This window comes from Toxotes jaculatrix, chromosome 22 (genome assembly GCF_017976425.1).
Source record: "Toxotes jaculatrix isolate fToxJac2 chromosome 22, fToxJac2.pri, whole genome shotgun sequence".
Lineage (NCBI taxonomy): Eukaryota > Metazoa > Chordata > Actinopteri > Toxotidae > Toxotes > Toxotes jaculatrix.
This window is the reverse complement of record NC_054415.1, coordinates 15,180,907-15,208,625: the sequence shown is the minus strand read 5'-3', so window position 1 is coordinate 15,208,625 and position 27,719 is coordinate 15,180,907. Positions and strand designations below refer to the sequence as shown.

Below are 27,719 nucleotides of genomic sequence, written 5' to 3'. Positions count from 1 at the left end.
ATGACGTTCCAGAAAAATTTACTATATCACAACACATACTGAATTTGCAATACATATGTTGCATTATGTATGTATAATACATAATACATGATACATTACATTCATGATAAAGGATTTTATCTGTGCCACCCACTCCGAGGAAGCAGCCCCAGTTTGTTCATGCTTTCCAGCTACCAGCCATTTTTGAGCATTGACTTTTATTTTTTTTTAACAACAACAAGACTACATGCTGTGTTCCTCTTGTGATAATACACTACTATAACACTACATAGCAAATGCTAACACAGGTAAACAGACATATACATGTGAAGAGGCGGGAACCTTTGTTTTGGGGGCTCACTCAGCATCGAGGCCTGATTGTGCTTGATTTCATCAGCAGCCACTTGCACAGATTTTAACGGTGTTGTGCAAACTGAAATATCCAGCCCTGATTGAGCCTGGTGGGTCTGCTGTGTGGGTCAGGCTGGGCTGTGTGTTGTGTTTGAATGTGTGTGTGTGTCCAGAGCAGGGGGGTGGGGGGTGGGCTAAGCATGGTAGTATTAATTAGAGGGATGCTGGTCTCCACCACGGGGCCCCTTGTAGCTTTTAATGCACTGCCCTCCTGCAAATCAGCTGAGCCGTCAAACTGTAAATACATGCAAACAACAGCAGCCCCCAGTAAGCAGAGCTCATTTGGTTAAATAAACCTATTTCCTGCAAAGTGTTTACTACAACGTGAGACCATCATTCCCACCTTAGCTCCTGTGCAGCACCCTGCTGGTTCAAGTTAACTACGGATTCATCATATAAAATATAAAACTGATACTAGCTAATGCGAGGTATTTTGAAGTTGATCCTACAAATTTCTGGCTACTGGTGACAGTAGCTTAAACCAGTATCATGACTGGTCTTAACCAAATATTTTTATGTCCAAACCTAGCCAAACGTTAGCCATACTGGTGGCAGATCAGAACGCGATGTATAAAATAATGTATTTTGTCGTTTAGTTAGGAGGCTAAATCAATCAAAATGCCTGTTCCCTGTTAAGGGACTGACTGTATGATTCCAGATCTACCTGCACATGAACTCTGTCACAAACTGCCTTCCTTTACTTTATGTACTAAGCTTTCAAATCTTTGCCCGAGAACAAATAGGGAAAAAAAAAAATCATCAAAACAGACAGAAGCATCCAATTACTGCGTCAGCCATAATAATAGCTGTAAACATTTAGAGCTACATCATTAACGTGTCCAAAATAACAACAAACAGATGGATTCTAATTTCAAGCTCAACTTTCCTGCTTTTGTTCTGAGCGCCGAAACTCGGCAGATGAACTTGATCCTCAGGGCGACTTGTCTACACTAAAATAATCACGGCCTAATTGGCTCGCTTAACTTCACAACAATTACAATGTAAACCAAACAAGGCATCCGTGTAGACTTCTTTCTTTTTTTTTTCTCTTCCCCCCCCTTTGTTGTACGTGTTTGGAATATTTTCCATTGTCTGCTTAAGAAAAACAACAGCTCCTAATTACAGTATTCTTGGACTGAGTTCTGGCTGAGGCATTAATAATACATCCAGCCCATTACACATTCTGAAGACAACTTCCTCTTCTTACAGATCTTTATTCCTTTTATTCACTATTTAGACAGCGTTTGACCGTGGGATGGGGACTGTTAACGTTTACCGTTAAACCTCTGACAGAGTTCGACGGTAGCCTACGGTCTGGTCAGACTTGGTTCTGGTTCCTACAGCGGAGTCGTGTATTAGAGCGGAATATTGAAAGCTGCCTGATGAAAACGTCTAATGTGATGCAATTACAACAATTAAATCCAACCTGAAAACACTGCAAGGGAAAGAGGGAAGTTTTGGGGGGTGGGGGGGGGGGGAGAAGAAGAAAGACAAAGAAGAGGAAATGCAGAGAGGCACAACAAGAAAACAATAACAATAACGGTAACAAAGCCTCTTGTGATTCTATTTGCTAGTTTGCTTAATCAGATACAATGTGATTTGTCTGGAATTTCTTTTTTAAATTATTCCCTTTACAATACAACCAGGCTGACTATATGAAGTTTTTCTAAACATACAAAAAAAAAAAAAAAAAAAAAGCAGCAGAGTTTAAAAAAAGGATCTCTAATGAGAAGAGGAAGAGGCGATGTTGGAGCACATTTAGATATGTACCTTCATCTTAGAGTCAGGGGCTGTTTTAATTTGTAAGCAAAGGCAGCACACCAGCAATGAGATTTTAATTGATACACATAAATAATTCCTTGTGTACATCCGCACTTGAGTCAGATTTGCTGTTTATTTGACGACTGAAATTAGTCATTATCGGGATCCGTGTTGATGTTCGAGATTTTATTTATTAATATAGCTCCCCCGCTTAATATCCTCTGATCCGCTCCCAATTAATTATGTCAAAATCCACATCAAACCAGAACTTACACGCATACTGAGCTTTGCCTCGCTTTCATTTCTCTACTAGCCAAGCGTTGCTGTGACAATAACAACAAATGAGGAATGAGAGGGAAAAAGAGCACTTTCCTTTGTTCCTCAAATGAAGATAATGAGGGCTGTCTTTCACTATGAGTCTGACTGGTGCGATGAAAGTCTTCACAGGTTGTTTTTTTGTTTTGTTTGGTTTTTTGCTTGTTTGTTTTCCTGCCGTCGGAGGGCTAGCCTTTATTCTATAATTGTAAAGCTTTGCTTAACTCTCCTGTGCTCCAAACTGCTTGTTACAGGTAGGAAGAACTCCACTGTGAGTGAGCCCGAAGTCTTTGTGACTAGTGATGCAAAGCACATCATCACACACACAGACACACACACACATCGCTTGTTGTTAGGTTGCTGCCACTGACAAACCCCGGTGATCCTGACAGAGTGGAAGAGGTGACAGCATCGACCTCAGGTTCACGCGTGTGCAAACATCCCTCCACAATAAAAGGGTTCCTCTTTTCTTTGAAATGCAGCAAAAAAGATTATTGGAACAGCAGCATGATCAGAAAAGACACTCACTTGAAAGCTGCTGAAACTCGGGATGGTCTGGACTTGTGTTGGCAGCCATGTCTTGTAAGAAATGCTTATACCTGCGAGAAAACAGAAAAATAAACGAGGTCACCGTGTGTTCACCGTCTAAAAATATCACCGGAAAATTGACAAAGTGTTAAAGGAAACAACAAACACTTGGTTAAAGTAAACGAGACAGAGTTTATGTTGCTAACCAGCGTTTTTCATGCAGCCCAACCACGATCAGAGCCACATTCAGTGGCCCGTTCTTTGTCCTGTCACTGCAGACTGAATACAGGAAAACAGCAGCAGCGTCTTACAAAGTGTACCTCAGAGGAATCTAACCGTCCAGACACCGTACACAGCCTCTGATTTAAGCTCCTGACTGACGCAGGAGGTTCGGCTTTGAAGTAGTGTTTGACGGTGACGACCTCTGACGGATACAGCTGTAACATCATGAGATGAAGATCTGCACTTTGGCTTTACTCGAGTCCTCCTCCGACATAGGGCCTGGCAGCAAACAAATGAAACGCTGACTGACTGCTACTCTAACCAGAGGGTTATAAATGATGAGTGAATCGAGACCCGACACAAACCATTAAGAAAATGGACATCATCACCGTCTAAAAAAAGCCAATAATGACTGATGAGAACAATCCAAAAAAAAAAAAAAAAAAAAACTGGATGAAAATAGCACTTTCAATATACGATTTACTTTGCAAGGCAGCAGTTAAATAATTTATGTTTCATGACTTACTTCGATGGATAACTGTCTCCTCGTTCTTTCTATTGCCACAAAAAAATATTCACAAGACCTTGTTCACTAGGAGAGTAATAGTAAATGTACTCATCTCAAAATGCTCAGTACAAACGTGCATCCTGGTCATACCTGATTGACTCCCTATACTTTACTGTGTAAACATTAAGCAAAAACTAAATACACATTCAATCTGATTATGAGAGTATAAACAACTCCCTGTACTGATAGAATGAAGTCAATGCGATCCGTTTGCGGTGCAATGAAGTCTCAGTTTTAGTCTCCATCTAAAGTAACAGTAGTGAAGCATGAGCTTTCTCAGAAATCTTTATCCTTTTTACTAGGATGATGTGACCTTGAAGAGCATTGACGATTGACATTGATTTCCTCTGTCTGTCTCTGCCTTTGCAGCCCCTCTATTTGTGCAGTCTGGGCTTGTTCGAGAGACACAGTGGTGCCAATGAGAGAGGCCATTAGTGATGCTAGCAGACTATACACCACCGCTGCTGCTGCTGCTGCTGCTGCTGGTCCATTTGGTGGCATGAGTGAGATGAGACACGTGTTGGAGAGTGACAACTGTGTAGTGCGGTAGTGTCGTTATAACGGCACAACGGTGGTTCTTCCAGCGGCACTTAGAAACCTGCTTGACTGAAATTTGACGACTTTATTACCCAATAATCCTGGAAGATGATAGTCAACTAAATAGAGGGCTGTCAGAATTTTGATGATATTGCTTGATTTTGAGTGTCTGAAGAGCATTTTAGGGCCACAACTAACCATTATTTTCATTTTTAAATATCTGCCAAGGACTTTCTTGATTAACTGATTCACTGTTTTGTCTATAAAATGGAAATCACATTTGAGCAGCTTTAACCAGCTAATGTTAATTAATATACATTAGCACTCTGTGTGAAAATGTACATGTTATACTAGTAAGAGGAAGTGAGAGCTCTTATTGTTGTGGGGTTCTACTTGAGGTTAATAGTTTGTTTTTTTTTTAATAAAAACTCAAAATAATTGTTATTATTGATGTTTGTTTATTCAGTCATTTTACTTCTATTATGAGAAATATATTATTCACTACTTCAGTTACAGCACAGTCCCTCTGTAGAGTAGGCAGCCTATACCCACCTAACATGACTGTCATGTTTTTACTAGGTGTTAATGCCTTTACTCATCATCTGTGATGTGATCATCAGGTCAGAGAAATCAAAAGCGTGTGTGTCCCCGGGTCAGAGCGTCTCTCCTGCTGCTGACAGGCCGTCAGCCAAGCCGGACGGCAACGCAGGAGGTTGTAGCAGCGTCTGGTTCAAATGTAGTTTAGCCAGATCTGCAGCATTCAGCACCAGAGCTGAGAGCGTCGGTGCGGCGATGGGAAATTGCATCACCAATCTCTGTTTCCATTACGGTTAGTTTCAGTTTACTTGGTTAGTACAAACTGACAGAAAAAAATGAAATAACAAAAAAAAAAAAAAAAAAGGAAACAAAAACGGACTAAAAAATTAGCTGAAGTAGAGAGCAGCAGGTTAGCACAGTGGTGGGTCCGTGGGTGGAAGAGGTGGAGGAGGAGGGCATTGTTCTTGTAGCCGACTACTCTTTGGAAATGAAACGAAAGCCAAACAAGCTCCAATTACGCCTCCTTCAATTAAGAGACACTTAAAAAGAGAAATAATTTCACTTCTCTCTCTTCTTGTCTCATCTTGTAATAGCAAATGCATTACAGGTATTATTAGCAAAAATCTAATTAAAGCAGCTGCGTAACAAAAAAAAAAAAAAAAAAAAAAGGAACACACTGATGAGCATCATTACGGCACATTTCAAATAATGTAAACGGAACTCGCTCGTTTAGCTGTCCTGTCCCGCTCATTAGCAGCAAAGCAAAGCAAAGATAATGAGACAATAACGAATCTGAACCATATTTCTAACAGTTCAGATATTCTAATGAACAATGCAGCTTTAGAAAGCGTGTGCCGGTGAAGGGACGTGCCTGCCACCGCTGAAGCAGGAGCTGCTAATTCCTTTGTAATATGCAGATGATACGCACCCCCCCTCCTTTCCCTCCTGGCAGACACATCAGGTCATTTGGGCATTTGCACACACGTCGGTACAGGGGAATAAAAAAAAAAAAAAAACAGAGATGGAGGAAATATCTGTCTAATTATTTTGCTTCCCATACATGCATTAAGGATTCAAATTTGTAATTAAGAGACAAGAGGCACTGGCAGGCTTCTGCATGGGTTAGTGAACATGGCATGGGCTTGTGGGTAATTACACAACTTTAATAGCTTAAAAGCAAAGGAATGCATATTCGTGGTAAATACTAGAAGACCAGAGATACACCACTGTCCAAACTTAAGCAATTAATGTGTAATATGAAGTGACAGCAAAGAGCGTCTTATCTCTTTCCCAAAGGGTGACTGAAGGAACTCTGTAAATGTGGACATTAGAAAACACTTCAAACTAGAATCTGACCGATACTGGAGTTTGAGGTCGATACCAATAGCAATGTTATGTTACAGTTACATCTAAAGAGGGAACGAGGGTGTGTTTGTTGATTGACTTACCAGAAATCTACATCAGAAACTAGCTAGCGACTTACTGTGATGACGCCATTTGACTCCGCACCACCGTTTGCTCAGATGTGACGCACTCAGTGAGCAGCTTTCATAGGACCGAATAGGAGGCCGTCTTTGAATGCAGCATCATGTCTGATGTTTTCACATCCCAGGTGATCAAAGGCATTGAAACATCTTATAGGTAAAACTTAGAGTATTTTTTAAAAAGTGAGAAAAAAAAACATCTCTAAACAAGATATTATGTGATCTATAAATTCCTATTTAATAATCAGAATCTTGAACTTTTCTTCTCGGCCCGTGAAATGTGGTCTCTAAGTTCAGGGTCAACAGAATTAACTAACAATTGACGCCAAAACACTGTCGCACAGCGTAATTGAAGCACTTTGTCTCACCGCGGGCCTCGCTTCAAACTCGACAATGAACTGCAGGGTCAGCTGACAGACAATGTAACACAAATTATCAACTGGAATACCGCTCGGTACCTGCAGACCGCAGAGAGGAGCCACTTAAGAAAGATTCTATTTTTCAGAATTCTCTCAAAAGAAATTAATCAAAACTCCCGACCTTGGGTTGGAGAACCTCGCTGTGTTCTGCTGATGGAGATAATGGAACTACCTGAGCACATAAAGCAGTCAATTTGAAATCCCACCATCACAAATTAAAGACAAATTCGAACATGGTCAGAACAGCACACAGCTACACACTTCTTGCTGCTTGCCGAGTATAACAATGACCGAACGACCTCTGGAGATGTACAGCTTTTACATACAGCATGCTAGCTCTCTAAAGTGAGCCGACCGCTGGGCCAATCCCTTGTTATGCTATGTGGTGCTCAGCTTAGAGCAGATATATCCCAAGGCCTCCAATTGCTGCCATCTCTATGAGAGCTGCGTATCTATTATCGACACAAACACGGCCAATACAGGCGGAGAAGGTTGCCACAATCAACTCGAGACCCCATCATTGTCATAATGGTGGGCTCAGTGGGGAGGACACCAATCCAGCCGGCTCTAGTGAATGCCACTTAATAAAGGCAATGATTTTATTCCTCCCCTGGCAGCAACATAAGTATCCACACTCCAGGCCCCCGCTCGCCATCCATCATCCTTGAATGGTGATAAGTGACAACAATTTCCTGCTATTCCCAGCCACGGAGCCGGAGCAAGGTAAGGCGCCAGCCGCAGATGATTATCTAGCCACGCCACTTAAAATCATCATACAATTAGACGCATCCCTCGAGCCTCCTGACGAACAGATGAATCAATGATGATGATGGCAAATGCAAAGGATAAGGCAGAGGGAGAGAGGGCTGAGCCGGAGAGAACGAGGCCGACTGATTATGTATCAGAGTCAAACACAACTGTACTCGTATGTGAGACTGAGAGTGGTTACATAAAAAGGAAAAACACCTCATACTCTTCTCAAGAAAATAGTTTTTAGTTCATCACCTGATACATACTGGCAACAGGTAATTTTTTTATATATATATACACACACACACACATATATACCTGTAATTAACTTACACATGCACACACTATACACACACAGGTAAACAGGTGGTGGGAATATTCAAGTCTGGAGTTGGACACCTGCACACTGTACCCTCTGGTTTGCACCTTTGTGGAGAAGGATTCATGCTGCAGCAAGCTAACAATTCCAAACACACGTCAAAGCTTTTGCAAGAACTACTTGAAGACCAAAGAAGACCAAGGAGTCCCAGAGTCACCTGACCACCACCCCGCTGAACATTTATGGGGGGGTGAAGAAGACTGAAGACTGAGGAGAAGCAAATACTAATATCTTCTGAAATTCAGGTACATTTTTCAAAGATTCAGCTTTTCACTCAAATTCTTAGGCTGATATTATCATCTGTAATGAAGAAAAACACAAAGTATCTTGACTACTGGTCTCACACTTTTGGACGCCCTCTGTATAAACACACTGTAATTAATGTGTGCTCACCAGACAACAAGTTGGACTTTATAAGGCTTAAACAGACTACTCAGCATGAAAGGAAGAACTGCTGTGTGCAAACACTGGTCACACTGGTGCAGTGTAAGTATGTAACAGAGGCTCTGAGAGAGCTGAGCAGCGGCAACAACGATCAGCAAACACATTCTAATGGATAGCGCATCATTGCAAGCTACTTATGCCATGATGCTCTTCACTGACTTCAGCTCAGCCTACAAGCTGAGCCAGTGAGGCCTAAACACCTCCCTCGACCTCACATGGGACAGCACAGCAGCATCTCCACTTCCTGCACTGATTTAAGAGGACGGAGCCTCCCTCCACCTGTCCTCAACACCACTGAGAGCATCCTGATCACCTGCATCACTGTCTGACTGTAAGACCTTACAATGGACAGTGAACACAACAGAAAAGAACATCAGTACCTCTCTCCCCTCCGCCAAACCTACCTATGGAGCACAAAGGACCCTGCCCATCAGTGATAGTGGTTTTTGCAACTATTTTGCCATTGGCGTGTTCGTTTGGCCAACTGGGAGATATCACAGCTGCCATGAATTCCTAATTTATCCAACTCTAAATCATAACTTGTAGACTGGCTGACTGTAATTATGGTTTAAATAGCGGTTTGGTATGGTTTAATGTGAATGTGGCACTAATGGCAGCAAACACTGGTGGTGAATCATTTGTATACTGTCAGTAGGGACACATTACTGCCCTATTTCCTAACACTGATGTGCAACCACATTCGCCTCTCGAGATTGGCACATCCCAGCAACCAGTGTGTGGTGATGACCCGCGGCAACACACAGGATGGAGATGGGATCAGATCCAGGGATTCCTTGATTGTATCAGCTTTTTACAAAGCCCAATCCATTTTCAGTCCTGTGTTTTGTCTTTGTGTTTGCCAGCAGCCAAAAACACACTCCTACATTCCATTACAGCCCTTCAAATCACCACAGTGTGGCGAGTGTTTATGCCCATGTGGGAGGAGAGGCCTGGCTTAAGCTGTGTTTACGCTGTTTAGATGGCGCGGTGTTCTGGCACAAAATGACGCTCGCGTCCCAATCTGGCCAGACTACCACTTATCGCAGACACAGGACCATTTTCATGGCTTTGCTTGGCAGTGGTGCACACATACACGCACGCACCCCTGCAAAATGAAAAATGAAAAGACACCTTCCAATTATGTCAAGCGTGGTCTCTTTTCATTTGCTACACTTTTATTGCCTATCTACTGCAGATTAGGGAAAAATTCCCCAGCTATATCACCGACAAGTGTAATTCCACAGGAAGTGGCGACACTCATGGAAGGACATCGTTTATGTTATTAGATAATAATCACATATGTCGGGCAGGAAATCCAAAGCGTGGGATCTTTTCTAGAGATTAAAGGATGAACCCAAGAATGTGACACTCAAACTCTGCGGGAAAACATTTGCCTATCACTCTCCTACCTCAAACATGGTTATTATATTAATATCATGTGCGATGACCAGTCAACTAATGGCTTGAACTAACTGCAACTAATGGACTTGGAAAATCTTTGGTAGCTAGGCAGAAACACACCCTTCATGATGATTTCAGAGGATTGCGTTCGCTTGTTTTTCCTTCTGCTCAGAACCTCCTCCACTGAACAGGGGGCACGCTCACACCTCTCCAAAACCCCTACATACTACATGCACTGCTAGCGCAGCTTGGACACCTCCATTAATTATTTAAATGAGCCCCAGGGATTTAATGTTAACTGACCTTGTGCAGCCAATCTGCAAACCCTGTTTTTTTGTGTTTGTTGTTTAAAGAAAGAAGGGCTGTTTCATTTTTATTTTGTTCTGTGGGATAAATGAGGGCCGATGTTTGCAAAGCACATGAAAATTCTAATCAACTTATTTTAAATGAGAAGTGCAGTTTAAATGTCTGTGACCTGATTATTTGCACAACTCTAACCAGCAGCTCACTGCTCCAACATACATCAGCTGCCTGTTAATTCTACCACTGACAGCGTATTTTCTCTCTCTCTCTCTCTTGCTGCTTTAAAAGGGGGATGAGAGGAGCTAATGTGATTGGTCATTACTGAAGCTCACCCTCACTCTACCTGCTGATTTCTGTATTCCTCCCATTAACAATGTATTCAGCCTCTCGTGGACCCGGCTGAGACTGCTTGCGCCTGGTTTGCACCAGTGCCTTTCGGTCACCAGAAGTTTCTGGACACCTGGACATTTTGTTGGCGTTTCTGTCTGTCCCCTATTTCAGAGACGTTACAGGTACTTGGTCTGTGTTGAAGTATGGTATTGGAAGAGAAAAGCTTGGATTAGTGCATCCCTATCATTTACCATGGCTTGAAAAGTTGCATTGAAGAGTTCTGCGTTATCCCCGAAGCGTGGGAACAGTGAGGAAAAATAAAGGGAAACCGATCCTTTGTTGTTTCGAGGAGAAAGTGAACATAAATGAGATATACAGTAAAGTGTCTCAGATGTAAAGGCGAGGAGTCAGCTCATCTCACAGACAACTTCTCTCCCGCGTGATGGATGGATGTAACACTCGGCGTGCTCGACTGTACATCTGGAGAGATGAGAAGACGAGCGGGGCCCTAATTAAGATACAAGCAAGCAGCTTGATAAACCAGTGTCATGATATCTAGCTGCATTGGAAAGCACGTTTCAGCCCATTTCTCTTCCTTGTTCCACTAATTAACAAGCGAGATCAAGACCGCATGAAATTACAGCTAACAAAAACTGGTGTTTAACAAAAGAGATTTTGACAGCTTCTGGACAGTCTGAGTACTACACGGACGCTACATCAAATAATAATAATTACATCTGTCACGGAGACTATACGTTGTGCGATGTAGCGGGTGACTGGTGAAAGGAAAACAACTAAACAGCAAAAAAAGAAACAGAACTCAAGCATGAAATCTGTGACCCATCCACAGCAGTGCTCTTGACGGTAGAACAGCAGAACCACAACACTTCGCCAAACGCTCGATTTGGTGTTTTCTCTAAAGTAAATAAAAAAAAAAACCAGAGTATCAATTACATACAGACGGCTGAAGATTGTACTGGAAACATTTTCTGGCTGTCAAATGAAAGTTTACACCCTCTTACACTATAAGAGATCATCAGTTTGTTATGTTCGGTTCCTTCTCTGTGTTAATGAGAACCGTATTTATATTAAAAAAACTAATCTGGAGCATCAGATTGCAAAGTATGACACACAACTCTGTATAATTATGCTGTGGAAATGTATTATATAGTAAATATATAGTAATTACCCCCTCATTAAATTCTACACTGAGCTGAAGTTAGCTTAAAGCTCAGTATTGATCAGCTGGACTCGGCTAACTATTGCCAATACAGCAGGTCCATTTGGATCAGTTACTCTGATCAGAAAGTTCTGTTAAAGATGACTCACAGCTCTGCCTCGGTCTGCTCCTCCAACACATGCTGTGAATTCCAGCAGCAGGGATCACACAGACTGAATATAGAAACTTTCAGCCCCTGTGTCACTGCTAATCAACTTAAGGCAGCATTCCACAGTGGACTGAACTCACAGTAAACCCAACCTGTGGTGTAAGGCTGAGTTTATGCAGCCTGAGAAAAGGAAAAGTAACATCCAGCCTTCCTTCATCGACACGTTAGGCAGACTTACCGATCAATCCGCTGAACGGGAAGCTGCAGCAAGTCCTCGAGCTTGTGGTTGTCGAACTCTGGTCGTGATTCCTGCAGTTTCTTAAAGCGTCTGAAGGCCTTGTTTTTCTTCAGCTGGATCTGCGGCAACACACAACACATTGTGACGTCATTCTCAGAGCCATGTAGACACATTTATCATGTTAATGCACTGTTAACTTTTTTTTCATGAAGTTAAAGAAAGAGTCTCAGTACTACAGTGACGTTAGCTCTTAGGCCTCAATCATCAAAGCAGCCAGTGGTACTGGAAATACAAAATGAATTTATCCACATATCAGCCAAATTCTGGAGGCAAATGTCCTGCAGTCAATCAAAAAACTGAAGCTGAAAAAAAAAAAAAAAAAAGATTCTGGGTTGTACAATAGGACAACGATCCAAGGCAGACATCAAAATCCACCATGAACCACTTCAAGAAACACAAGCTGAAGCTTTTGGAACGGCTCCTCGCCGTCCTGATTCCAACACCACTGAAAATCTGTGGGAAGATCTTAAACCTGCTGTGTGTGCAAGACAGCTTAAAATATCTCCCAACCTTAAGTGATCCGCAGGAGGAGCGGGAGAAAATTCCTAAATCAAGAACAGAAAAGCATTTACAAGCTGTGCTATCTGATGGGGGTGGGGGGGGGGGGGGGGGGGCGCTGGGTAGCTACTGTAAGCACAGACTTAGTCCTGCTTTGGCACAAGCCACAATTATTGTTTCTTTTTCTTTCTTTTTTTTAATGAAATAAAAAGAAAAAGTCTAGTAATATTTTAACACACACAGTTTTTTTTTTTTTGGAGCTTGCAGAGGCGATGATGGACATGTTACTACCGGAGACGATCCCTGTATCTTGTGTCACTTTCTGGCTGCACAGTCTGCCTGACAAACCCCCAAACATCATCTCGTTGTCACTCATTATGCTGCATTGCCAGCTGAAGGTGCAGGGAGGTGGAGGCGGGTAGAGGCAGCGTGTATCTGTCATTAAATATGCATTTGCACATGGTGTCAGCACGAGTGTGTGTCAACATTTGGATGACAAAAAGGCTCATCTTGTCATTTGCGTCAATCATCAAAATAAACATTGCTGCTGTATTTAAATAGACCTGAGGAGAGCTCTGCGCTATTTCACGGCTTTGAAAACATCAGTGTATGCCACTTGACTTTAGATGCCAGCTGTGGTGTGTGTGTGTGTGTGTGTGCTGCTCACATACAGCTGTTTAGCTGGTCATTATGCCTGTGGCAGGTGAAGCTGGACATAGTAAGCAGGCAGGTGGTGAGTCAGTAGATGATGGAGGACAATGTGAGAGGAATCACTTATTAGGTTGAAGAGGAGTAGGCCTGGCAGAGCGGGAGTGAAGTTGTAAATCAGAAACCATTAAGAGTTGACAGTTTGGATTTAGTGTTGAATGTTTCCAACCCAGAGCACCACATTTTACAGCTCTGCGTTTTTGACTTTACTTCGGCAACCTCTGTCACAGGTGGGACAAATACTCAGTACGGCTGCACGATATAAAGATTCATTCTCCTTCCTATGTAAAACTCCAGCAGCTCCAGCTGTCTACTTTTAATAAAGTTTAAAATGGATAATGGCCGATTTTTTTTTCCCTATAACAGTCAGAAGTGATATAATCCTGAATTAAATCACTTTATTAACCGGGTTTCTCGCCTCAAATCAGAATCACTGTATCACTGAAGTAGTTGGTATTAAAGAAATCCCAATGCACAGACCCCAAAACAACGAATGTGTCCTCCTAACAAGTACTGTCTATCAGAGCTTCCATGTTGTCCAATAACTATTAAAAACACGTCAATGATCCACTCACTCTGCTGCACTGGGGGGGGACATGTCCCTTCATTACCGCACACTGGAGTTCATTTTGACTTAATCCCTTGTATCCCACTGTCATGCTGCCCCAAATATTCGCTGCAGCACCAAATTCTGAGTAACATTTGCTAGAAAATAGAGGGGCCAGCTGTTTTAGGAAATTATTGAGATTAAAAGAGATTAAAGATTCACATACATACGATATAGAACCATAGACACGACAGGGGGAGTCCGAAAGTATTGAGAGAGGGATTATCACATTGTTGGTTTAGGGTCACTGGATTTATTGATAATGAGAAAAATATAGAAAATCCCCAGACTTGTCCTTAATTCACCTACAGCTGAGAAACAGAGTCATCAAGATTGATGTTAATGTTACAACAATATGGGAAATGTATGTAAAATCACATACAAAATAATCAAACCAATGTTCATTGGTACTATACTCTATACTGTTACACATTACATGAGATCAAACTCTTCATGGATGGAAATGAGAACCTCTGGAAGTAATTTTGTTAGTGTGTAATTACAAGATTAAAACACATCTTCGCAATATGATTCCACCGAAAGTCGATTAACAACTAATACTGAATTATCACCCGGCACTAATTACACGCCTCTGATATTGCATGAGGGGAATACCGCTTCCATATTTTCAGAATGCCTCTTCAGTACATTTAGCAGGAATAACGTTTTCTATTTAATTCGACTTGACAGCAGAACCAGACTGATGTGGGTTCTAGGTGTCTGCCGTTTAGAGGACTGATCGCTCGTCACTGGAGTAAACCAGCACACCTGTCACTGCAACACGTTTCCCTGCTCAGTCAATTATAAGGAATGTCAATCTGGAGGCGGATCAATGCAAACGTGCAGGCCTTGGGCCCATAATCAATGCAATTAGTCAGTGTTCTGCAGACATCCTTACTCTTAATTAAGACAACATTACAGCATTATCTTCACAACTGTGATGCAAAGCTAGCGACGGGACATCTCCGCTGGACGCTCCCAGCATGCCGGCCTGCAAACGCTTAAATAAATCCGATGAATGTATTTGGGGAATATTCTCATTTGCTTTCTTTTGAGATTGAGATGAAAAGGACTGATACCAATCGGACTGAAGCTCATTGATTGATTGATTGATTGAGTGAACAGTTTAGTAAACAAAAGTATTCAGACCCTTTGCTGTGGCACTCTAAACTATTGTCAGGTGCTTCCTGTTTGCTTTAATTATCCTTGAGATGATGAGACATGATTGGACATAGAGCAGAAAGGCAACACACCTGTGTTTATAACGTCCTGCAATTCACACTATATGTCAGGACAAAAACCAAGAAATCCAGGGAACTCTCTGTGGTGATAAAACGGGGGCGAGGAATAGCATTTCTGAAGCTCTGAGCGTTCCCAGGAGAACAGTGGCCTCAGTAATTGTAAAATGGAAGAAGTCTGGAACCACCGGGACTCTTCCCAGAGGTGGCTCTGGAGCCAAACAGAGTCACCGAGGAAGAAGGGCCTTGGTCAGGGAGGTGACAAATAACCAGAAGCCACTTTGAGTAAAAAGCCATCTGACATCAAATTAAAATGAACATCTTCACAAATACGATTAAGTGTGCAAAAAGTGAAGATGTCTGAATAACTTCTGAAGCCACTCCACATCAAAGTGTTGCCATGGCATCACCAGCATCACTGACAGCGGTGGAACTGACTGTGTCTGCAACAAAGAATCTGATAACCACATGTGCATTTGCATGTGTATTCAGTCCCACACCTGAAGAATACGCTGGCCAATTTCCCCACAGCGATGATTAAAATCGAATCAAATCTAATGTTAATAAAAAGCTTGTGAAATGCTCCTACGTTCAACAGGAACGTCTGACACGGAGGAGTGATAGCCATGTGGAAACAGTGTGTTCCTACCCCAAGCACTTTGTTGGCGTTGTAGATGTTGTCCGCATATGTGTTGTAGAGATGGAGATGTGGACAGAACTGGTCGAAACCTCGGCCGAAGTAGCCGTTCTCCAAATGGACCAAAAGAGATCTGCAAAAAAAAAACAAAAAAAAAAACAGGTTAGATATAATTAAACACAAAAACACCAGACAAGGACTGAACAGCTTCTCATTTTAAATCCAAAATTTGTGATCTGAAAGACGTGATTTGCAATTATCAAATCTAAAGAGCTGACATTTCAATTATAAATTTACATAATAAGATGTGTCTTAACAAGTTACAGGAGATGAAACATTTAGGCTGGCTATAACGGCAGCTGGCAACTCAGCTGTAGTTAATTAAGCTTTAATTCTGCGAGTTGGCCAAACAACACAAACATGAACTCTTGGCTGTTGTCTGGTTAATATGCTTTCTACATGCCACTGTTTTGTCTTGGGCAAAGATGGTTCTCATCAAAGAAACACATCAATCTGACATTGATGTGCTTTGTCTTTTGTGTGTTTGTTCAAAACCACCGTGCCCTTCAGTTCTAATTCAAATACAACACACATTTGGTAGAACACACGCACGACATAGCCCATAGTCTTCATCGGGTCACCGTCACCCATTTTCAGGACATTGGGCATTTTCCCTGCGGTCAAACCACACTGGATGAGTTAGTGCACATCGCTGACTGAGAATGAACTGCTGCTCTGCATCAGTGGAAAGACGCAGCTCAAATAAGGCGAGATCACATCTTTAAAAAAAAAAAAAAAAAACAACATCACTTTCAGCAAAGGCACACATGTTTAGAGAAAGTGCGGGGGTTGAGCAAAGTTCAGAGGATTGCTTCCCTGTTAATGGGAGGTTTAGCAGGCGGGGCTCTGTAGTGTCATTTTGAAAGGCCTCTCCCCGTGGGTGACGTATTTACTGGGACCCAGATGGTGGGTCTGTCTTCGGGGCACCCAGGGCCACTTTGTAGTGAGAACACGCCTGCTGAACTCAGGAACAAAACAACTGGATCAAGGCAGAGGCAAAGCAATCGTTCAGCCTGTCAGGCACATTACAGTAACACGGACGCAATTGGTTGGGGGTGTTGACACTTGTGAAGGAGCTTGTTATCCAAACCTAGAGGAAGTACACATACCACACACACACATACAGACACACACACACACACAGTCCTACTCTCTAATGATGCTCCCAGAGACTTCTGTTCGTACATGCTGTAAAAAGGAGCACTTTGCCGCTGAAGTTGATTTAAATAGATTTTAATGAAGTTGCGTGCCAAGGTAGCCTCTGTTCATAATCAGGAGATGCAGGAGCAGCCGAGAGAGTTCTAACGAGGGCAAAGGGCGGGAAAAACTGTGTTTCCGTTTTTTTTCTCCCCCCCCACCACTTCCTCTCTCACTGCCAGAGGCTATTATGATAAATATGAAATTATGGATTACATTTTGATACTTTTTTTTTTTTTTTTTCCACAGCAATTAAATTGTCTGGCCATCAGCAGCAGGATGGAGATAACATTAGCATTCGGCGCGTGTCGCGTTAATCCACATTAATTCCGAGCAAGTTGCGACATCTGGGGTGGATGCAACCTTGACCAAACAATTCAGGGCGAGACGCCTTCATTTGGGGAAGGCTCGAACAGAGGAATACTAATTGTTATGACACGGCGTGAGCATCCGCTAAAACATAAATGACTAATTAATGAAACAAATAAACATAACCGCGAATCACTGGTAGAAAACAAAGCAATAAAGCAGCATTTGGTTGCTCTCAGTGAACTGCACGATGTGCTTCACGTCGCGTGGACACATAGTGACCCGTCACTCTATGTCTGATCCACCTCTCAGACCACACCTATTCTTATTATGAACCCCCCCCCCCCCCTTTTCAAATCCATTGCTGAGTGTATGCTCCTTACTGGATCCACTGACAGCTCTTTCAAGTTGCTGATTCCTGTCTGTCATGTTAGTAGCTGGGAATAATTGGGTTGCTCCTCCTGCTCTGTGTTCTCCATAAACAGAAGCAGAACAAATGGCATGGTATGTCAATATATAGTATAATATATATATATACATCAAGTATCTGTTCCCTATGTAACTCAGCAAAGCTTAATGAAGGCAGAATTCATTACCGCTATTCCCACTGCACTCTGAAGTTAAGTAAATAAAGAGAGAAAGCCCAGATGAATCTACGCTGCCTTCACCCTGCGCACACTGACACGCTCGCGTTATGATCAGAGAACCATCAGGCTGCGCAGAAGCTGACGAGCACGGTTCTCACAGAACGTTTCTGAAGCTGGAAAGCGGTTTCCTGCTGCTTTGTGAGGATCAGCGACTTACAATCTCAGGTATCAATGTCCTGCTGCAAAAAAAGTACGGGATTCTTCAGACGCACACAACATTCAGCAAAAACGGATGAAATGAAGAACAACCTGGCGTGTGGCCAGGATAAAGTAAAAGTTCTATCATTTTTGCTTTTTAAACCACCATCACATTATCCGTTAAAAAAAATGATTGCATTTCTTTACTTTATCTGCTCAACAGCAAAAGCAATATATTGATTAAAAAAACATGTTTGTTTAATTAAAGCCTTTTTTCCTCAGACGTTAGACACTGCCTGAACAAAAGCAGCTATCAAAGACTTTGACCTAAATTTTAAAAAAAGTGAACAGTCTGATTAAATAAAATGAAAACCGCAATGAATCTGACTGGACATTCAATATCTGTTATGATGGACGCATTTACCACAAGAAGCTGAGACAGTGAGCTTACTGGCAGAAGCAGCAGCAACAGACATATCTGTCTACGAGAGCTTATTATCACCACGCTTATTATCAATTACTCTTGGCAGTGTCACACACGTATTCAATGTATACCAAATGTCAGCGTGAAAGAAAGCGAACAGAATATGGGGAAATCTATAATCAATCACTTTACCAGTGGTAAATAAGTCTGGCGCTAACACATTGTCTCTCCACGGACCACTTTTTTTAAATGGAGTGCTTGCCATTATGTTTCAACCATTGATTCAATGAGGGGCTTATAATGAAGATGTATGAGATCTGCGGAACCATTTATCCAATACATAAGACTCCGTAATTCATACTTCAATCTTCATTGTAGCGTTCTCAACAGGAAAGCCTGTCAGTCTGCAGAGGAGGAGGAGGAGGAGGGCCTGTGGGAACCCACACCACTCATTATCTAGTCTGGAAAATGGAATTCCCAGTCAAAGGTATCCCAACCGCTCACACCGCACGGTTTGTCACGGTGTGCAGTCTGTGGACAGCAAATCTCAGGTCGAGCTCTTGATTGTTGTTATCTCCAAATGATTGTGTCTGAACTATCTATACTCTCATGAATAACAGCAGCAGCTTCAGACAGTAGTCAGAGTCCTTCACATCTCAACTTTACTTTAATTTTAAGGATTAAAAAATTGCAATTTTTTGCAAATCACTCTACACTCAATAGTCCAAATGACAGTGTCAAAACATATTTTTGGAAATTTCTGCAAGTTTCAGGCTTTTTCTGAACGAGAACAAGAAATACTGCCTTTAACACAAAAATAATCAAGGTTTAAATCCCCCCCTCTTGAGCTCTATATGCCTTCTTTATTGATTTATGGACACCACAGCTGAATCTAGTGCCTCAGCCTGTGCACATGCACCAGCCTCCATCATCAGCCTTTTTATGAATGTGCCCAAGTTTTTCAAGTGCATTGGCAAAATTTGAGTTTTACGGCACAGAATCGATTTGACGTCTAGACAAGCACTGAGATCAGCTTTTCTCAGCTCTGACTCCCAGCTGGCCACCGTGCCCCCCCGCCATCTTCAACAGCAGGTCAGGCAGGTAACAGTAATGCTCTTCATTTGTGATATCAGCTGCAGTAATTCTACCTGATACGCAGTAATGCATCCACCAGCGGAGAGAGAGAGAGAGAGAACACAATATCACTGACTTCTGCTAATGGTGAAGATAAGGACCACACTTTGGCGAACGAAGAGCTGTATCTTGACTGCAGTCTAACACACGAGACAACCCCACTAATCCTCATCCCTTTGCACGGTCCCTCAGCACCATCTCCAAAGCACAGATATTCTTTAAATTATTCAGAGGATACTTACTGGTTTACTGAATGAATGGCTTTAATTGAGCTGAAGATGTTTTCTCTAATGTCCTGCCTCAGGGTTCCTTTGGCCTTCAAGATCTCCACAAAGTACTGTGAGAAACGAGAGAGCAGAAGGAGACAAAAAATGACATTATTTCTCGGCATTTGTATTAATAAGCCGGAACTGGGCTGCCTCTGATTGGATAGGTCTTTGATGAATGGAAATATTTTTGGCTGACGTCTAAATTACTCTCCCAAAACTGAGAGCAAATGTAATACCAAGACCCTTAACTTGTAAAATAAAAATAGGGACTTACAGGCTGGTAGTTTTTTTTTTTTTTTTTGCTCTCCAGCCAAAACTGACTGTTAACATATAGATGAAGGCACATACAAAGAACAAGTACAGAGGGATGTTGTTCCTATCCACTCACAATAAACCCGACAGCTGCGCCAGTCTCGAGCCAACTGAAGTGAAAATGGGATTAGCAAATTGAATGTGCATTAGGCCTAAAATGACTCCTAACTGGAGTGAACGGGTGAAGGGTGAGTAATTGTGTAGAAATGAGGCTACAGTGAAAAGTCTGTTCTCTCCACAGGGAGGAAGATTACCATGAATTCCACCTCGAGTCTGTTAATATGTACTGAACAGTAGGAGTGCTCTTCATGAGGCAGAGGTTATTGCCTGTATGTTGAATTTTTTTTTTTTTTTATGTCTATGTTTGGCATATTTTGTCTTCATTCAGAGAATATTTTTATTTTGGAAACAATATTCACAGGTAGAAATCTCACATCGAACAGTGACGTTTTAACGTTTATATGCAGCACCTGTTTCTGAAACAGTGTCCCTGTTAATCTGGATAATCCACTGGAACTTGTACTTTCCTTGACGGTTTCCATTTTATGCTACTTTATACATCCACTCCAGCACATTTCAGGGGGAAATATTGCTCTTTTTACTCCACTATATTTATCTGACAGCTTCAGTTATTACTTACTTTTGCTGCTTGTAACATCTTACAGAGTGTAGTCAGAGTCACATGGCTGATGCCTTTGAGTTAACACCTTTGCCAAATTATGTCAATTGTTTTGTGTCAATCACGTTGTCAATTGCTGAACTGAATCAGACTAACCCGTATCTATTTAGTTCCAAGATGGTGGCATAAACAATCACATCACTTATTAAATACTTTGCCTTTGTTGTGTGATGTAGCGACACTACTCATTTGTCCTGAAGCTTAATGTATTTCTTAAAAGTGTAATTGTTTCTTCTGATGTTAACAGAGATCCTCTTTATTGCAGGCAAACTGGTGCGCCTCTATTACAATACACTGTGGTAATCCCTGCAGATATGTGAAGACCTGCTGGTGAACCCAAATGTGTAGTGAGGGTGAAATGGGAATGTCTCAGGAAAGCCCCTGTCTGCAGGGTATAAGTCTCTCCTCAAGAGGGAGCTCAAGAATCCTGGGGGAAGCTGGGGGACATGGAATCCAAGTGGGCTATGTTCAGAGTCTATGGTTCTATGGCACAAGGGCCGATGTGGTGAGGAGGAGGCTGAGACTGAAGGCATCGCTCTCAGTTTACCAGTGGATCTACGTACGTTCCATCTCAGAGTGGAGATGCTGCTCCTTTACCTCAAAAGGAGCCAATTGAGGTGGTTCAGGTATCTAATAAGGACACCTGCTGGGCGCCTTTTCCGGGCACAATCAGCTGGTAGAACCCCAGGGCAGCAGCAAAAGGATGGATGGAAGTGAGAAAGTTTTATAATTTGGCTGAACACACCCTTTAAGCAGAGGTAAACCTGGATTATATGGAACAGTAGTAGGCTAATATGTCAAAACCACAGATCAGGAATAATCATTACAGTTTCAAAATGAAACTGATACTTTAGAGGCCATTAGTTCAAACAATGAGCCTCCACCAGATTAGACCAGTGCTCATAACTGGTTGAGTACGTACAGTGGCGACCAGGTTCAGCTGCTGGCAGTAATGTTGTTCTGTCTGCACCAGCTCTTTGGCTGTTCGGCTGCGTTTTCTCTCCCAGCGGTCCCTCTGCTCCTGGATGCTGCTGCACGGACCGGGGAAGGAAGTCATGGTCGCAGTGGCGAGGAGGACACTGCAATGACACAAGCAAGTGTGTGTTACTATTACACAAGAAAAGGTTACTTTTCACTGTAACACACAATACACAATTTCAGCAGTCTGACTTAACATCCCTCTTAGTGCTTTATACAAAGCAGAACCTTGCCACTAAAAGCACTACATCAATGCAAGGATAGCAAACAACCCTGAAAACACGCCATGACTGAGGAACATATTACTGTTTTACCCTTCAAAGTTACAAACATTCACATTCACTCAGACACTGAAGTCAGAAGTTCAAGAGCCTGTCAGGTTTGATTTTTTTAATGCATTCTTTTGCCTTGTGTACACTACAGTTTCTGAAATTTTCATGACGTGACTTTTGGTGAATCCCAATATATGAAGTACTCTGAAACAGACATACACACACACAGTTAAGTTAGGTGAAGCTTTAGGGTTTTTTTTCCTTGTTAAACTCAGTTAATGTGATTAGCAGCTGCATATTTCAGGTGCGACGCTGTGACATCACAAAAAAATAAAGAGAAGCGTTTGTATACTTTTATGATGTGGTTATGTTTATGTTACATAAAAGAAATTAGTTTTCTTTTTGACTAAAGGGCAATACTTAAATGTCTAAGTATAGCGAAGCGCTATGAGGAAGCGTATCTAGCATTTAAACAAATTAGCGCTATTTGTTACAGCGACGCTGTTTCGTGTGAGATATAAAATGTATAAACTGTATATTTCTTATGTACCGTACTGTGTATCAGCCTGCAAATGTCTTTATATATATTATATACCGTGTGTTGAAGTAGTAAGTGGGCTTACCTTGAGGTAACGTCTGCACTTTTAAGCAGGGCGCTCTTTTCAGGCTGAGCTTCCTTCTTCCGGGATGCGATATCAACGGACACGCTGATTGGCTGCTCCGCACCGAGACAATAACAGGAAAGACCGCCCCCTCTGTGAGACTGATAGTGAAGCAGCTTCAGTTTGAGCTGTGTTCAACATGTTTATTTTCAAATATTCATTATGTGGATCAAACCATGCTGTAACAGACACCCAGACATGAATCAAACTATGTCGTATAATTAAATAAATAAATAATTATAGACAGTGATATACCGCAGAGTGCAAAAACACCTCTTAATGCTATTAAAATGCCCAAATTCCCAGAAATATTATTGAGAATAAGAGCTTAGTGTGCTCAGTGGTAACAAGGGCTCTGAAAACACTGCACAAATGGTTGTGTTCAATACACATACATATGTACATATTTATACACATACACATAACAGAAAGCTAAGAACACTTTCAGTATTTTAGATTTAATTTGAACTTTAAAATGAAACCTAAATGAATGGACTTTCTTGGATTTAACACACTCTTCTGCTCATCTTTCTTCCACGTTTTTGGGAGCCGATCACCTCTTATGTGTAAATAAAGAAAACATTTTATTCTGCTGATTGCAAACTATGAAAATGTATTAAACGATACAAAAATCGTTCACTCTATGAAATGCAAGAGATGTTTGATTAATTCTCCTTCAAATCCAGTCCCTCAGACAACTGCCTACTTTGTGATGTGTGATCTATATTTTCTTTTAAACCTTATGATTTACTAATGAAACATATGTGTTGTCAGTCCTAATTTTAGGACTAATAAAAATCACAATATATTAAAATAATTTTAATATATAAAATATGTTTCAAAGCTACTTTTTATGTTTGAAAATATGTCCCTTTTAACCATGGGTGGATTAACCTGTTACTGGGCCCTCAGGGTAAATACATTATGTGTCACTTGTGACACAGAGGGCCTCTTCAAGACAGGTCCTCGAGATCAGGCATTAAAGCAGCACTCACGGAAAGGCCCTTATCATGTTAGTTGATATTGTACTTTAGCAATACATATCCCTAAACAAATGTTAAATTATATTAGCACAAACCAGCTGACACACAGCCTCCCTAGAGCTTTTAGAGCCCCCCTGGAGTTCTGGTAATGTAGCTTTGCTTTTCACTGAGGCTCCTAAATGAGGACTATGTAATATAAATGTTTTCTATATGCTCCAAATTCAGTGAAGTTAACTTTTGATCATCTTGTTTTACCCGTTTTTCTTTCTCTGACTCCTTCAACAGTGGATGTGTGAAGTTGTATCTTTTTTTACTGAAGTAAATCTTAAGGAAAGATACAACATAACTGGCAGCAAGTGGTGAGAGACTGGTGCACTGGTTAATGTGAGAATGGCTCTAGAAGAAAGTGCAGCTCAGCAGTTTGTAGCTCATTAAAGATAAAAGTGATGCCCTCAGTAATCAGGCAGTGACGCAGGAGGCTATAGAATGAAATCCATGAGGACTGAGGACTTTCAAGTGAAAAAAAAAAAAAAAAAAATAGGATGCATTTTTCTGGAGCGTATCCCAGGCTGCAGTTCGTGTTGCCTGCAGCTCCACAGAGCAGCGAGAACACTGACATCTAGTGCTGATAGAGGCCAAGTCCTGCTGCAAGACAGGACACAAGTCAGGAGGGGGACTGCTGGATACCCTCTCTCAGTGGTTTCCAGTGGTCTGAATAGTTGTCATTTAACAACCACTTTCACTCATTTAATTAAAGCTGCTCATACAATGTAGTTTTCAGTTGCTGGTAACTTTATAGACTTCACATCTGGGTAGTGGTTTGAGTGGTAATTACAAAACTACAATTGTCTTTTTCTCCATTTAAGGAGTGATTAAAGACCAATCAGGGTCACTGTATTAACAACAACAATATTCACACAAATACTGTGATTGAATGCAGGTGTGTTAATACCCCTACCATCCAGTGTCGGCCTGGTGTCCCGTATCAGCCTAGCCTGCAGTCTGAACCCTTCTGGCCTACTTCCAAGTTGGGCCAGCATCAGGTTTGTAGGCCAAACCCACCCCTGAGTCAGCTAGCCTCCAGCCTGGTCCTGCCCCTGAAAACCCCCAGCTTGGACTCGTCATTCTCAGGGTCCACGATCGGCCTGTTGCTAATCCTTGAGGGGTTTTGCCTTCATCGCTGCCCTCCAGAGTGCCTCAGCCCATTTGTTCCATCGGTCCACGTCAGCTCTCCCAAATAGCCTCTTGTTCCTCTCTGGTCCAGAGGCTGCCCACCTGAGGTCTCCTGCTCCGCCACTCTCCAGCCCCAGGCTGTCCCGCTGAGATCTCCTGGTGGACTCAGTCCTTCTTTTAGTCCCTGTTACGTCTGGGACATGGGTACTTGATTTTGTTCCTGTCCCTGTCTGCGTTTGGGTCCTCTCTGCTCATGCTCCATACACCACCTGTAATGACACTTCATCTTATAAGTCCTGTAGCTCCATGTTTTTGAAGCTATAGTGTAGCAATGGTAGAGTTCAACACATGATGTCAACCACCTGATACCAGCTTTATTATAATGGTCTCAGTATTTCTAAGACATGGCTAAAATATCAATTAAATTTATTTAAATTTCACGTCTAATTCCCTATGTCAGTTTCATGAGAGGTGAAAAACAATTCCTTCCCACATGTGACTTTTCACGAAATTGTGAATTTTCTGAACTTATACTAAGGAAGAATTGATCACCTCCCAGCAGCTCTCTCTCTCTCTCTCTGCAGACCAGGAGCAGGATGGCCACGTTCTGCAGGTAATGTGGCAAAGTCTAAAGCGAGTGAGGCAAAACTCTGCAAATTGCTGAACAGATAAAATGCATCTTTAATGAGAGGATTATTAAAATGCACAATATTGGTAGGCCCACTCTTTATTGTTTTCAATTTTATTGTGTTTCCAGTACATTTGGTATTATAATAATTGGCCCCAAAACAGATCGGTGCAAATTAGGACTCTTTTGCCTCGAGGCGATGGAGGCATGAACAGTGCAGGAGACCACAGACAAAGGGTCCTTTTTTTTTTTTTTTTACCTGAGGATAGGAAGAAAAAAAGTAAAAGCGTCAATAATCTACACAAGTGGAGGAACTCTCCCAAGGTTCTGGAGCCCTCCGGTGTATTATTCATTCCAGCTATTGCCAGAGGACTCATAATTGACCTCTGCACTTTGTTAAAAAAAAAAAAAAAAGAAGAAGAAAAAAACTTCATGAGATGAAAGAATGTGATGTTTTGTAATTCAACTTTTGAATTCAACTCTCCCCAATCCAATAGTATTGGATTGTGAGCCATGAATTATTCAACACATAGGAGGCAAGGCTATCTTAGCTGGAAGATGTTATATGAAACAAGGTTTCAAGACCGAGAGATATCAAATGAGCCGGCTCTATAAGAAAACAACAACAACAAATAAAAGTCACATCAAAATAAATAGGAGCACTGTTGGACAAAAATTTCTTAAGTGACTACAGGGGAAATATTACTGTCAAATAGCACTTTATTTCTACAGGATGCCAGCACTTGGTGTGAACAAAATCTCTTAAGTGTTTATTGATGTGGAATCCAATTATCTACCTTTGCTGAAGGGGGGCCAAAGGCTTCATTTATGTATTAATGCTTCACCGCCGGCTCTTCACTTAACTTCTGAGTTGTAATTAACAATGTTTTTGTCAAATGGTAATCATCATTGTCGAGTGTTGACACTTGAGTCATGTTTCTGGGCTGTTCACGAGTACGTTGTATCAGTTAGACCTGAGTAGCAGAAACTGTAATGCGTGCGTGTGTGTGTGTGTGTGTGTGTGTGTGTGGTGGGGTGGAGGTTTTGCATTTGTTGGAGAACTCTTTAGACTAAAGTCTCTGTTGTCATGAGAAGGTTGAACTCTTCTTCATGAGGATAACTGTTTAAAGTGAACCTCCGTATTATCTTTGACAAACCTTTTCCGGATTTGTTTGAGATTTAATGATTTGTAAACCTGTGGTTGCAGAAGTGTTTGCAAAGCATCAGCATGGACTTTAAATTCCAATACTTTGAATACTGAAATGAAAACAAAAAAAAAATTGTAAAGAGTGCAAATGCAAAAGAAGAGTGTTTGTCAGAGATGCTCAAACGCAATTAGCTGTAATTGCCCATTGTCTACCTTTAGTAGCCTTGGTAAAAAACTCTCAATCAGCGTTTAGAACCTTGCACTTCACACACCATTGCTGCTTTGTGTTTTGTAGAACGGTGAGCTCATTAAAGCAAAATGACCATTTGGCCTTGGGAGAGGAAAAAAATAATCACACGGTAACAAACAGCTGCACAAAATTGAGTGACACTCAAGTGGTGGAGGACCATCAAAACAGCCATGTGTTTGCAAAACCCAGCAGTTTTCATGGATAATGATAAACTGTCATGCCCGCAATTACTGAAAGCACTGGATGGCAGGGTTTTTTTTTATGTGTGACAATGAGGTCTGCTCCTAATTGATGGTCAGGGACGCTAACTCACTCAAAAGCTGTCGCTCAAGCATCAGACAGACAAGGTCTGCGGGGCGGGGGGGGGGGGGGGGGGGGGGGGGGGCTGGAGAAAAGCTCCAGGATATTATAACACATTACTGAAGACCTTCTTTGTGCTGTGCTTCTTTTAAATCGGCACCAAATAGCCACACAAAGGTGCTGGATACTTTGTCTAAGGCACACATGGTGGGGGGAGTGGGCAGAAAAAAAAAATGCAAGGGACATTTCCATCTCAACATCACCAAAAGATACTGACAGACCTATTGCTATATTGCTACATATAAAACTATGTCATTTATTGTCAAGTCCTGCAAAATACATTCAGAATCTCGGCAACGTTTCTCTCGTCTTGCTCTTAGTGTTCCTGATAACATTAATAATTCACCGCTCCGTACTTTGCTTAATGGAACTTTGACTTGCCTATGAGCAGAAAGCTCTACAACAAACAACACCT

The 27,719-nt window shown here is 41.8% G+C and overlaps 1 protein-coding gene across 2 annotated transcripts in view; it reads right to left on the bottom strand.

Moving 5' to 3' along the window:
• Positions 1-22,758, bottom strand: part of arhgef39 (Rho guanine nucleotide exchange factor (GEF) 39) — a 38,976-nt gene extending 16,218 nt beyond the window's left edge. For both annotated transcript variants that reach the window (XM_041030261.1, XM_041030262.1), the window contains exons 1-6: positions 22,725-22,758; positions 21,774-21,930; positions 19,834-19,928; positions 15,695-15,815; positions 11,935-12,053; positions 2,995-3,065 (exon numbers count right to left, since the gene is read on the bottom strand). In XM_041030261.1, the coding sequence (XP_040886195.1) occupies positions 2,995-3,065; positions 11,935-12,053; positions 15,695-15,815; positions 19,834-19,928; positions 21,774-21,908 (541 nt within the window). In that variant the 5' untranslated portion in view covers positions 21,909-21,930; positions 22,725-22,758. The remainder of the gene's footprint in view (positions 1-2,994; positions 3,066-11,934; positions 12,054-15,694; positions 15,816-19,833; positions 19,929-21,773; positions 21,931-22,724) is intronic.
• Between the last annotated feature and the right edge of the window lie 4,961 nt (positions 22,759-27,719).